The sequence below is a fragment of the Lethenteron reissneri genome, chromosome 30 (genome assembly GCF_015708825.2).
Source record: "Lethenteron reissneri isolate LAM-NWPU_2019-01 chromosome 30, ASM1570882v1, whole genome shotgun sequence".
NCBI lineage: Eukaryota > Metazoa > Chordata > Hyperoartia > Petromyzontiformes > Petromyzontidae > Lethenteron > Lethenteron reissneri.
The window spans coordinates 5,667,200-5,681,676 of NC_083808.1; the positions used below are offsets into that span (position 1 = coordinate 5,667,200).

A 14,477-nucleotide genomic window follows, 5' to 3' on the forward strand; every position below is an offset into this window, starting at 1 on the left:
TCAGGTGAAGACCAGGTCTGTCGGGGAAACAGCGTCTGAATGAAACACCACCACGCTTGGAAGCTCTCTTCACCTGAGGACGGCTGCTTGCGTTGTGGCCGAAACGTCGTGAGAATTATTTTATTATATTTTATTATTTTATTACTTCCCTTCTACGTGACTTTACCGAAAGAACCAAGAAGATAAGCCTGTTTAAATGAGGACAGAGATGGCAGAACGGAGACGTGTCCTGCTGAAGCCCGTGCCACGTCTCTAAGGTCGGTGCTGTGCGTGCTCCTGCTGCGCAGTTACCTGAACGACATCGACCGCCTGGTGCAGCAAGGGTACCTCCCCACCGAGCAGGACGTCCTGCGGTCCCGAGTCAAAACGACCGGTATCATCGAGACGCAGTTCAGCTTCAAGGACCTGCACTTCAGGTGCAGCACGGGCCGACCTGTCTGGGTTTAATCAGGGTCGCACTTTATCTTTCCATGACACGTCGCGTTTAATAAAAAAAAAATGTAACTCAGAGTTGGCAAACCCCAATGGGCCAGCCGAGTCTGTGTGGCACTTTTTTTTTTCTTGGACCGGCAACTTTGCTGTCGAATGTTACGGACGGTGCGACCGCAGTGGTGCCAGGGGTGCGGGCACTGAGCTATGAAAGGGACGGGGAATTGGACAGGGGGCCCCATTTCAATCGTTGCTGCTGCTGCCATCGTGAACTGCTAAGGCTGTACGACACCTGACAAAGTTGGTCAAGGAGAGTCGAGACGCCAGTGGCTGAATGAGGGCACAGGCATTATAGCTATTAGATTGAATACGGCAGTTTATTCGTGGGAATCCTTTTAAAATGGCTTTTAAAATATCAAGAATTTGTCCGCATGAAAAGAGACCAACCGGCATTCTCCGTAATTTGGTCACCTTTCTTGATCAACCCAATGCACATATCGCACACCTTCGACCTCGAGTTTGACCTCTCGGGGCTATAGTAAGCCAAATTAAGTTATAATACCAGATGTACTTTGCTATTTTTGTACAGACATTGGTGACTAAGCCGAGACCTTCAATGCACTACGGTTGAGCATCCGGTTTAATCATGGGTGGTGGTTACCCATCAAACCCAGGATCTGAGCACTGCCAGCTATTACCCCTCCGAGTCACCCAGCCAACCTCCTTTGTGATCAATATCTCTGGATTTTTGTATATATTACAACAACAAAAAACTTCAACTGGCAATAATAGTTTCCATAATATCAAATTTTTAAAAAAATCCCTGCAGATAGAACAAATTTAAATTGCGCCAGCACAAAATTTTTAAATGTTTGCTTTACTTCCTGAAAACTTTGTTCGCGTAGACAAGGTACAGACTGCGTATACCAAATTACGGATTCCTGCAGTCACGAAAGCTTCAAATCAAGATCAAATTACGGCTTTCTAATTATGTAGTGGGATTCTGCGTTCCGCCACGTGCTCCTCCGTGAATGTGTGTGTGTTCGTGCGCGAGTGGTCTCAGCAGTGGCGAGCGGCAGTGTAGTGGTTAGCGCGCTGCACTACGAACCCGGCCACCCGAGTTCCATTCCCGCTCATGGCCAACACCGGTGACGATTATCTAAACCGGCCCAGGGCCTCTCCTAGGTCGCCTCAGCCACAAATGAGTACCTGGTGCAGTGTGTGAACATCAGCATTAGGGGCGACAGAGGCAGCTGGGTATGGTGTGGATGGCTTTTAATTGGTGCTCGCTAACGGCAGTTGCCCCGACAGCTTTTGCGGAAACTTTGTCTTTGCGAGTCGCCTCGGCCACAGTTTCCCGAGGCTTTGAACTGTTGTTTACAGTCATTGGTTTAGCTTGCCGCACCTGCGTTTAGCACGGTTGGCTACGTATGGTGCAAAAGAAATTCAACATACATACTTCTATACAACGAACTGATTCAGCAAGTTGCTCTGGTTTGGCTCCAGTTTTCACTTTTTGTCAAGTGCATAGTGCATTCCTAGTCTGAGCTGGCATTCCTCCCAATGTGCCAGCTCCACCTTGCCCTGGCAAGGTCTTGCTACAATCAACAAATAAATGTCAGGCATTAAAAGCGATGATTAGTAAGCACACCAAGGATGCAAGCCATGGAAATATAATTGTTCTCTTGTCTGCAAAAAGAGTATTCGTATGTGTTGATGAATTGGTTTCTGACTTGTGTTTTAAAGCATGCCATTTTCAAGGACAAATATGGTGTTATTCTCACTGTATTACAGTATATACAAAAAAGCGTTTCCTCTCAATGAGGGAATCTGTCGAGGATATCACAGCTAAAGTTTGTACAACCGCACAACAGATTCACACGGAGATGCGAAATAAAACCCAAAAGAAAGTTTCAACAAAATTCATAAATGCGTACCGACAATAACAACACAGGGACAAAGCAGAGAAATGAACGAACCAATGTACTACTGCATGACAACGAGAACCTTATGGCATCACTCATCATCAATGCTCGAACAGAGATCGATCACTGCTCGATCAAGTAGACACACGTATTCAAAATGTCATCGCTTGATGTTCACGAGCGATGCGGTGGAAGCGCGGAGCTGCCATATCCTCCGCAGAAAAAAGCGGTTGGTTGTTGCGCACAGGATGTTTGACGTGGGAGGTCAGCGGTCGGAGCGGAAGAAGTGGATCCACTGCTTCGAGGGCGTCACCTGCATCATCTTCTGCGCCGCCCTCAGCGCGTATGACATGGTGCTGGTGGAGGACGACGAAGTGGTGAGTTTGAACCGCCACGGCAAATACTCACCGACGAGACCCCGCACACTGTAACAGGGCATGATGAATTCGTGGTAGAATTCATGATAAATTATGTCAATTGTCAGGCCTGTATATGGAGTGATTGGGGTTTTTGCCCAAATGCGTTTTTATTCGGGGTGTGTTCTGCTTGCCGTAATACGGATTACTGGAATGGGAATCGTCAGAAACGAAAGCGATGATTCAGCAACACAACGATCAAAAGCTCAATCAATGATCAATCATAGCTCGATCACTACTAGTTCACTGCTCACATGTGTAGACACAAGTATTCATAATGTCACAGCTGAATCACTCCTCGATCACATAGACACGCGTATTTAAAATGCCTTAGCTCGATCACTGCTGGATCACTGCTCAATCACATAGATACACAGATTCTTTACGTCCTGTTGCGGCGCCGCTTCCGCTGCCTCACCCAGCCACGTAAGCCCCCGGCGCTCGAAAGGGAGAGAGGGGTTCAGAATCTACGTTGCCGTAATGCACGCCAGCCATCAGCTGGAGCCGTTCGCACCCTGTGTCAGAGGTCGCAATCGGGTACCCGATACCCGTACCCTACCCGATACCCGGCTACCCGTACCCGTACCCAGGTAGCCGGGTACTCGTTTGCGACCCTGGTGCGGCCGGGTACGGGTACGGGTAGGCCGTGAGTCACTGGTGAGTAACTGTTTGTCACTCATTTCCCAACGTCTTGTCTCTTCTCACAATTCAAGTCCCTAGAATCAACCCACATGCGCCTGCAACATGGCTTCATCCCAGAGGTCGCAATCAGGTACCCGATACCCGTACCCGGCCGGGTACGGGTGTAGGATACGGGTACGGCCGGGTACGGGTACCCGTTTGCGACTCTGGTGCGGCCGGGTACGGGTAAGGAATCAAAACCCGTTTGCGACCTCTGCCCCGTGTGCAACACTGCGGTCCCAATTAGGCCGCGTGTCTATTTTTGCGCTCGTGCTTCTTGCGCGTGGCTGATGTGGACGCAGAACAACAACAACAGTTTCACATGCAGGCGGTCAAGCCAGACGGCCGCGTCAGGAGCAGCGGAGTGCGTCGCTGCGATGTCTCCTCCGTATTTGTGGCTCGGTCATTGCGTCGTTACATGCTGTACGGTCTGTTCTGGATGACCACAGTCGCACGCCGGAGAGTTTAACATTTTCCACTTGTGCATCAGGTATCCGCATCTGCCACGGTTTTGTGCAGTGGATGCGGTTTATTGCGGACCGCACTGAACGTGTCCCACGGTTTTTTCATGGAGCGTGCTTGGCAATGACATTAAGCAACCCAGCAGCAAGTCCCTAAAGGTGGTTGGGCCACAATGTATTATTTGTACGTGGAGAGATGGGTGGAAACATATTTATTTAATTTGTTACCAACAAAGCACCACTGAAAGTGCATACGTGATATTTTTTCAATACAGTACGGCTTTTATTTGTGAACACAGCTCCATCGTGAAGGTGGAGTGCACCTGCCAATAACACCTGGCAAGCCAGCAGCAGCAGCAGCAGTAGTTTAACAGGTCTGACTCTGCAGACGAGGCCCTGAAGGTTAAAAGAGGTTCAGAATTTTCCTTGAAAAAGAAAGCAGTTGAAAAACATTGGTGTGGAAGAGCCGTAGGCTGATGGGTAAACAAAATATTTTACAAGGAAAAGCGGACATCCTGTCTCTTCATAATATATTTGACAATAACTTCCCATCTGTTCGTGATATATATATACACGTTAAACCTTTGACGAAATGCCACACCAGCAGGGTGGGAGGAGATGAAAATTGTGCGATAAAAAATGGTGCCGTTATCTTCATCAAAAATGTAAATAGATATTTGTTGTCGTCCTGTTGCGTATAAATAATTTAGAAAATCTAACTCACGCATGCGCATGCACCGGTACGGATGCAGAGACACACAAATGCACGAACGCACATCGATTTTCCTAGGCAATGCATAATGAACTGCGGCTGATGCTAAACCTGACAATTCCTCATCAGCTACTGCTGCAACAAAACAACAAATACCTTACAGTGATCTCATGAATAACACCATTAGCCAAAACGTCAGCTTCAATTCCGCAGTATTTGTTTTCTGGATGATCGTATTAAAATCCCGGTTTAAAAAAAAAAAACCAGTGGAAATAATAAAAAATAATAATCATCACTCCTTTTCCCCAAGACGTCACAAACACTGAAACATGATTTCCTCCATAGGCCAAGAGATTCTCATAATAATGCTCGATGTAAACAGGATTTCATGAGAATTGATCTCGAAAGGAGTTTGTGCCACTTGAGTGCATTTGACGTCATTCTACGTCAGTCTTAAGTCATTAAAAAAAACATGTCTCCTGAAATAATGTGAATGAATTCGTAGAACAATCCTCTATGCACTCAAACTGTCTGAAAACGTCGCGTTCTTCAGCTCACCGTAATGCATTCATCCACAGTGATAGCTATTGGGGAACTGCAGTTCTCTTAAAAGCGTAACGCACTCGACCTGGGCACATGTTTAACTCTTAAAACAAGTGTGAACATCAGGTTTTTCGAAAGCACAAGGGCTCTATGCTGTGCTCGACAGGACTGCTGGCTTTCCCCCACATGCGAAGCGCAGCTTAAACATTCGGTCGCATAAATATTACAATCAGAATACGTTTACAGCGCATTGTCAATCAACTGCTGGATGAATGCCCCCCACACAGCATGTCAGTCGGACGTTTGGCCATACTTCACCAGGCTGGTCAGTGTGGGTTGGTGAAGTTCAGGTGGTGGGAGGGGGGGGGGGTTCAGGGTCTAGGACTCTTTCAAATATAATTTGCCACTAACGTTAGCCACGATTGAAAATCAAACTCAGGTCAACGGGTTCGTAGCGCAGCGTGCTAACCAATGCGTCGTTGCTCCACCAAAGCATTCAGTGTACGCACAGCCATGTAACATATAGGATTAATACTGCACGTGAATGAGACAGCTTGCATTGTATGCTACCTTGTGGTAATCTCGCTTTGTATTAAAAGCAGCATGAAGCATGCACGTTGAACTTCTGTCGCACCGTACGTAGCCAACCGTGCTAATCGGAGGTGCGGTGGAAGGACAACAAACTAACCACGAGAGCATGTTCTATAGAGAAATGAGATTCCAATCAAAGGTTTAAGAGCGACTTTGAAATCATTCGAACCTTCCAAACGGCGCGCCCTCTCTGAGCGAGGAAAATTGCCGCGGCATTTCTGATGAGTTCGGTTTGTGCCGCGATTGCCTCTTCCAGCTCGTTCGGTTTGTGGAATAAACGGAAGGGAAAATAACAACGACGTATAATGCCGTCCCTCAGGTGCCTCCTAACGCTCCGTGGAATATGCAGTTCGAGCCCGGCGCTTGGCAGTCTGAGCTGGCGCCCGTCTTGCGTTTCGTTGAAATGTCGATGCTGTTGTTGCAAGCGACTGTTTGGCACGACATCGACGCGTTGACGGCGGCATCACCGATTGCAATTCTCCTAACCGTTCCCGCTGCCCCCATCCGGCCGCGTAGGTGAGCACGTGCGCCTTCCTAAAAGGTGGAAAATCGATGGGTATTTTTAGCCGGATGCGTTAGCGCGCGGCCCTTCCGTCGTGTCGCATATTTACTCTCATTTCAACCAGGCCAGCAGAGCCCAATGTGGCACCCGCGTGAGCTCAGCACAAAGAGCACGTGAACGTTGCTTGCGATACCCCAGTTTTTTTGCAAACTAATTTCTTAGATACATCAACGATTTTTTTTCGTACTGACTTTTGCGTTTAAGTTTGTTGTCATTTTGCCCACGCCTCCGATTAGTACGGTTGGCTATGTACGGTGTGAAAGAAGTTCGCACCGTACGTAGCCAACATTTGCAGACCGAAGGCATGAGAAACATTTTAGATTTGTGTTTCCTTCTTTTCATTTCACTTTTTGTATTGAGAAGAGATGGTCTGGAAGAGTCCTCTTTTCATCATTCTCTTTGCTCGTGAACTTTTTTGTTGTTTTCATTTATTTTTACAATATTATTCAATTGTTGCCCCGTCACGAGATGAAGTATCCGTTTGGATATTTCTTCATAGCACTTTAGATAACATACCGCAGAGAAAAAGGTGTCACAGGACCACTTCTGACATTTCTTTCAAGTGACCTCTAATCCACACTGAAGATCACTACACTGCCCCGTGTGCCTAGCTGTAGAAATCTTCAACACAGCGCTCCGATTGATTTTTTAAAATATATTTTGGAAGCTGAAAGTTAGCCACATTACGTGAAAACTACATTAAATACTGTTGTTTTTGTGCAAAGCTGAGATCGTGGGATGCTAAACTTGAATATCCATTTTAAATAAACCAGTGACGGAAACCCACATTTGAACCTGGGGGATCTCAGTGGTGCTGGCTCATTGCTCTGATCCCTGAGCCACTTATTGTTTGTTTTACTGTATTTACTGTAATTCAAAAGCAAGTTTGTGTCTACACATGTGGAGGACACATTTTTTCATGTCAGCATACAGCAGCCGTCAGTGGGTGGTATCTGTGGTGTGCGTTTCCCTCCAGAGCCAATGCACTCTAAAATGAATGTGCCTGCTCGAAAGGTGACCGGGCAGTTCCGGTATCAGAGCACTGCGCATTCACCGCTGAGAGCCTGGGTTCGAGTCCAGGTTTGAGCTGTCTGTGATTTGACTGGATTCTCAATGGGGAGCAAGTTGTTGATCTCAACCAAAGCCGCCGGTGACAGCACAAAAAACAAAACCATCACAATGAGTTTGGCTTTTTTATCACTTAATTTGGCTGAATTCCATCTCTGAGAATTAAATATATTTGTTTTTCGATTTAAAGTATTCGTGACTGCAGGGATTCATCTTCTTGGTTCTTTCGGTAAAGTCACGTAGAAGGGAAGTAATAAAATAATAAAAATAAAACATAATAAAATAAAATAATTCTCACGACGTTTCGGCTACAACGCAAGCAGCCGTCTTCAGGTGAAGAATGAGACGAATGAGTTTGGTAGTGTCTCATTCTTCACCTGAAGACGGCTGCTTGCGTTGTAGCCGAAACGTCGTGAGAATTATTTTATTTTATTATGTTTTATTTTTATTATTTTATTACTTCCCTTCTACGTGACTTTACCGAAAGAACCAAGAAGATAAATATATTTGCTTGTCTGTCGTGCGATGAACAGTCTCTATAGAGGGGCGTGTGGGGAGGTGCAATGTGCCTCAGTAGTGTGGATTCAAAAGGTCACTTGAAGGTATCTCAGAAGTCATTTTATGATTTCCTTTTCTGTGGGTCATTCTGTAACACACAGGGATTCATTGCTCTGTGACAGTTCCAAATGGATACTTCATCTCGTGACGTAAAGTCAATAGCACAATGGGAAAAGTGGAATGTGACAGACAAAATAAAATAAATAGACTACCCACACGCTCAGCACCACCCTAGTGCTATGTGACCATGCACACATGGATATTGTGTCGATGTTCCACCAATTTATTCACGCATTTATATGAAAAGCATCATCTCTGACACTTCTATTTTTAAATTGACTCGCAACATCCCATTCAAAAGAACATCCAATCCCATTATGGGAGTTTAATATCATTAATTTGCAATGTAGTGGGACTTTGGTTTTAGGTCTCTTTTGAAATGGGATTCTAATGAGGACACCAAGATAAATAATTGCAACCCACCCCTCCCTCCCCCAGTCTCATTGTTTATCAACACAGGGCCTTTAATATTCACATGGCGGTCACTGGGGAGACACGAATTCACTGTAAATGTCTCAATCATAAGATGACGTTTCTGAGAACACGGTGCCTCCTATTACCTCGACGGGATAGGGCATCTAAAGTCCAGTGGTGAACGTGTTCTTACCTGAGCGTCACATGCTCTTCACCTTACATTTCCTCACTGGTTTCACATCCATATGCTGACCAGGATCAAACATTGCTTAGTAGCAGAGGACACAGGGGTGCTTTGTAGGTACGTATGTATATTGAACACAAGCACGTGTGGTTAATACAGACCGAGATCCCTGCAAAAGGTTTATATTTGGTGTTTGAATATCTTAACGCCTGTTTTATTGCCAGAAAGTGTAAAACATATTCTTACTTTTCACAACTCGCTATTTGGCCGCAACAAAGACTTGGACTGTAAGTAAACCATTCGCTTGTCGATAACACTTATGGCACGTACACATGCACGTACGTATGTGTGTTGCATTTCTTTCGCACCGTACGTAGCCAACCGTGCTAATCGGAGGTGCGGTGAATTGGAGGTGCCGGGAGAGATGACACCAAGAACTGAAATCTCTGAAGCCTATGGTCACCTTGCTGTATTATTTCATGGTTTAATGATCTAAACATAACACCACGCAGCTTATCCGTAGACTGCAGTGGAAATTTGATTGTTTATCTGTCTGTCAGCCTGTCCCTCAGTCACAGCACTTTTTGAGTAATTTCCATCGATCTTACCGGAAGGGATCAGTGACCTTTTCTATTGACAATGAGCTATGTCCAACCTATAACCTTTGGCCTAAAGCAATACAAATAAAAACATAATGACTGACATTTTTCTCCCCAGGCTCATTTAATGAGATATTAAGCCTAGGGAAGTTTCAGATTATTCATGTAATAATGCAGTTTTATTAACTAATGTACGTTTATATAACAACGATATTGCCCTGTCCGCTGGACGGTCTGGCATCAGCTGGTGTTTAAAAAGTAAAGCGCGCAAAAATAAAACTACTTCCCTCACAATGAGGGCTGCCACCTCTTCCTGGTTTCTCTCCTTGAGCTAGCGGTCCTGGGAAATCTGTACGGTCTTGCCGGCACGTTAAAAGTCCCGTTTTCCTGTCAGCCTGCGTAATAATACAACCACTCGAGGCAATGCATTCACACGTGGTTGTACCCTCTTCTGGTATTGCGAGACGTTTTTATTTCCGATGGGACCTTTGCTTTGCCAGTATAAGAGTATGATGAATAAGAAGATGTTTTTTTAACCCTTCCTGCCAATAAAACAGTTAAGATGTTCAAATATATACCTATTTGGTATCTATCTGCATTGAAGCACACGTACTTGTTGCAAAACATTAATTATCAGAGGATGTTTGTTTGGATGTTTTGCCACAAGTACGTGCGGTTAATGCAGACTTGATTCTTTGCAAAGAATATCTATTTGGCGTTTGGACATCTTAACACCTGTTTTATTGCCAGAAAGGGTAACACCTATTCTTATGATAATTGGTTTTTTACCCTTCTATCTGGCAACAAAACTGACACCTTTTTTTACAAGGAGTCATGTTTGCATAGACCACAATATCTGCAGCCATAATGCAAACAAAAAACATAACTCTGATAATATATGCACTGTCCTTGAAGTTGATTGGTCCACACCCTTGTAAAAAAGGTGTCAGTTTTGTTGCCGGATAGAAGGGTAAAAAAACAATTATCATATTTTTACTGGCAAATGAGGTTCCAATGGTGTAAATTCTTACCCCGAGCTATCATACTCTGATGGTGCATTGTCTTTGAGTTGTGCGCTTTTTGGCGTCATCTGGTCCAACCCATGTGAGACTAGGCTCTAAGGAAAGCTGTCTCGGGCGTGGACCTATCAACTTCAAGGACAGTGCATATATTATCAGAGTTATGTTTTTTGTTTGCATTATTGCAGGTATTGTGGTCTATGCAAACATGACTCCTTGTAAAAAAGGTGTCAGTTTTGTTGCCAGATAGAAGGGTAAAAAAACAATTATCATATTTTTACTGGCAAATGAGGTTCCCATAGTGATGTTGTTGTTGTACCTCAAAGGTGGCAACTGGACTCACTACTTCACCTGTGGCGTGCACTATCTGCCTCTGTTTGGATTCGCACGGACTCGGATGTGCTGCACTGCCCCTGTGGATTTTAACCCCCAGGATGCAGGAGGGGTGGGGGTGGGAGCACCACGCTCTTGACCGGAGATCGGCAATCCCACCGAGCGCTTGGCAGTAAAGGGCAGCTTTATTAATAAAATATTGAGCGCACAGCTGCGGAGAAATTGCTTATTGACAGGTGTTTGCTCGCTCCTACGATTCCATTGATGACGAAATGGAATATTAATGTGTGAACCCTTGACGGACACCCACGGTACCAAGTCACCGTGCCGGTGTCAAGCATTAAAATATTCACCGGACTGCTGTGCCAAAGAGGAACACGTGGATTGGAGATCGTACGGAGGAGGTTCAAACTGTTAGGAAGAGCGAGTGGGGTTGTGCTCGGGATATGTCGCGGCTAGGAGGGATCGTGGACCGATGGTGTAGTATGGTCGTGGAGTGGTAGCCAAGGAACGGAACGCCTCTTGCGAGGACGTCCGCCGTGATGAAGTCAGCTCACGTGCCGGTGCTCGGTGGACTAAGTGCGTCGCAAGATCCTGAGACGTTTTGGAGGCTTTGAGAGGCCTTCATCCAGCAGTAGGTTCATCATGGCTACTGCTAATGATGACGCACAAAAGTAAACCAGCGTCCGTTATGCAAGGTGCGGATGATAATTGCATGTGCTGGAATTCTGGTGATAAATTCGGCAAAATTAGTTAATTCAGCAAACGAACCGTATCTCGTTTGGCTCATGCCAAATAACAGCACTTTATGAACAATAGTAAATGCCTAATTTGATATAAAACATAGTTTAGAATGAATAATTTACGTTTTTTTATATACACCTTGCGACAAAACGTTACTAAAATTAATATGTATTTCTGTTTTGAGATGCAAACCGGTCTGCTTTTCTGACACAAGAGGCCACGGGAAACGCTGCTGGGAATTTACGTGGAGGTCTGTAAATGTGGATGTCTAACTGCCATTACCATGGCCCCACGACTTGAATTATGTGGCACCGTAGTCCCAAAAGTATTCAAAAACCGTTGCTAATTGGGGAATTCCGATGGAGCCAGTAATCCCAAATCGCAGCTGCATTGGGAATACCGCAAAAAATCTCGCTTCCGTGGATGTCACCGTGATGGGAGTGCACAAATTTGGAAAGCCGTTGTGTTCTCAGAAACATTCGGAAGCATTCGTTCATTATCCAGAAAAGCCCCACTCATGTATAAAGCCAATTCCTTTAAGTATTGGTTTCCCTTGAATTTTTCCAGAATTATTTTCTATTCTCGTCTGGCGCATGTCAGCAATATGTTTAGGAGCTAAGTGCCAATGTCGAGGTCTGTTATCCACGACGAGAGAGCATTAGACGATTTCATGTCCTCCTCTCAAGGAATTCATCATGTGGTCCATAGTTTGGCTCGCATTTTTTGTCAGAATAAAATCAATGAGTAAAAAAATAATCGCACTTGCTCGGTGTGTGAATAGATACTTGGTCTCGTGCCATTACAACCAATAGCGCAATTGGGACAGAATTTGGGGGGAAAGGTTAGAGCATCAACAACAATTATTAAGGGGAGCACTCAAAGGCCGTACAGATGAGTAGGGCAGCATCCTGCTGTACAGCATCCTACTAGTAACCCCACTTGTGTACTTTGTGCTTTCACGGATTAAACTGTGCTTTCAAGAATACTAACTAACAAACGATTTTATTTTATTTCACCAGATAAAGCCCACTGAGTTATGTAGCTCTTTTTCAGAAGCGACCTGGCCACAAATGAAAGCTCAACGGAGTGGCTTATCAGCAGATGGAGATGTATAGCAGTCAAATACTCTCAACGCATGTTTCTAAATGTGGAGGGAAAAACCGGAGGACCCGGAAAAAATCCACATGACCACGGGGAAAACACGCAAATTCCAAATATACAACAGGCGTCAGGGTTGGGATCAAACCCACGACCTCCTGTATACCAGGCGAAGTAGTTAACACATCTGCTTTAACGGTAAACCTTGCAGTCGGTTTCCTAAGAACAAAAAACCGTTGCAAAAAAATATCATTTTTTACGGAAAATATCTTGAGGTTAAAACTTCCACATTTGGATTGTTTTCAAATCCTGTTGCAATTTCAGTGCCCTCGCATTCTTTCGGGGATTTAAGGTCAGAAAGAAAGGGGGGCTCGCGTCCTTGAATCATTTTCCACAGTGATGCTCAGCGGTGTGGCGAGGCACACGTCCCGATAGATCAGGGTTGAAGAACGTTTGGAACCCGTTTTCATAAATCTGGGTAAAATACAAGGTCATATTCCATGGCCCACTTAGCATTCATTTTTCACTTTTCTCTGCCACGTGATTGATGGCTGGCTTTAGTATTTTTTTTGAAGCTGTAGTCAGCGTTTTTTCCTTTATATTTCTATCCCCGCCACCTCATGATTAGTACAGCTGCCACGGAATAGTCATCCGTATGACTGCACCATATTTTTTCCGAGAGTGAGCAGCATTAGTGTTTTCTTCCGAAGACTTCAAATAAAACAAGGGCGGCATGAATATTTTACGAACCGTTACGTTAAAATTTGCGTTCCGTGCGTTACATTTTTTTTTTACGTCTGTCCTACTTTCACGCAGTATCCGTGCGTAAAAGGCACTCGTTATAGAAACAAAAAGACATCATGCTCTGATACGTGCATTGTCTTTGTACTGTTCGCATTTTGGTGTTCTCTGGTCTGACACTGGTGAGAAGGCTGTCTCTGGTGTAGGCCAATCAGTTTCAAAGACAACGCAAATATTATCAGAGCATGTTTGTTTGCATGTTCACCACAAGTATGTGTGGATAATACAGACCTGTTTCCCTGCAAAAGGATTCTATTTGGTGTTTGAACATCTTAACGCCTGTTTTATTGCCAGTGTAAAACATTATTTTTCACACTCGTTATTTGGCCGCAACAAAGACTTGGACTGTAAGTAAACCATTCGCTTGTCAATAATACTTATGACACGTACACGTATGTGCGTTGAATTTCTTTCGTACCGTACGTAGCCAACCGTGCAAATCGGAGGTGCGGGTGAAGGACAACAAACTAAACACAAAGAGCAGTTCTAAAGAAACGAGTTTGTTCATCTAGATGATGATTTAAAAGTGCATAGCTCCAGTGGGCTTCCTGATATCGGATGGAAGAGCGTTCCAGACGGCCGCAGGAGCGCGCCCGAACGCGCGCACAGCATGCGGTGACCGCCGTCTTTGTAAACGGACGCAGCAGGTAAATGAGTGACGGGCGAATGCGTGCGACAGACTGTGTCAGTAGCCACGAAATGGCTGCTGACTTTTGGAGAGGCAAAGTTGTAAACTCGAATGCGCACAAATTCAGAAGGGGTGGAGTGGGGTGGGGGGGGGGTGAAAATGTGCAGACAGACCCATTATACGAGATGGCAGGCGGTATAAAATGTGGGCAGGCAGGGAGGCGGACAGGTCCATAAACCGCCAGACACAATTCTCTTCTCAGCTTGACATTAACTTATCATTCTCCAGCAGCGAACGGTGCCGAATCTGGAAGCTGGCAGCCGAAAGCCCGCCAGCGTCCGTGCTTGTGGATGCGGTGATTGAACTCGCCGACAGCGAGTTTGGAAGCACGTGTCCTCTTTCTCTTTTTTTATTTAACGATTGAGGCGTTTTGACCACGGCGAGGACATCGCAGAACTCGTGGTGAGCAGTCGTGATCTACCCTCCGCTGGATGCAGGCCTGTCCGCGTCGAAGTTCACGGCACCGTCTTGTTGAAGGCTCCACGGGGGGACCTTTTTTGCTTTCGCATACCACACACATGTCGGTGATGTGCGCGTCTTCTTCGAACGCTGGGGAGCCGGACAAGCCCCTCTCTGTACCAGTGTGGACGG

General features: G+C 45.4%; 1 protein-coding gene across 1 annotated transcript in view; it reads left to right on the forward strand.

Moving 5' to 3' along the window:
- Nucleotides 1–14,477, forward strand: part of LOC133349448 (guanine nucleotide-binding protein G(t) subunit alpha-1) — a 38,261-nt gene that overhangs the window by 19,560 nt on the left and 4,224 nt on the right. Inside the window, exons 5-6 of the mRNA XM_061562899.1 lie at nucleotides 288–416; nucleotides 2,602–2,731. Of these exons, the coding sequence (XP_061418883.1) occupies nucleotides 288–416; nucleotides 2,602–2,731 (259 nt within the window). The remainder of the gene's footprint in view (nucleotides 1–287; nucleotides 417–2,601; nucleotides 2,732–14,477) is intronic.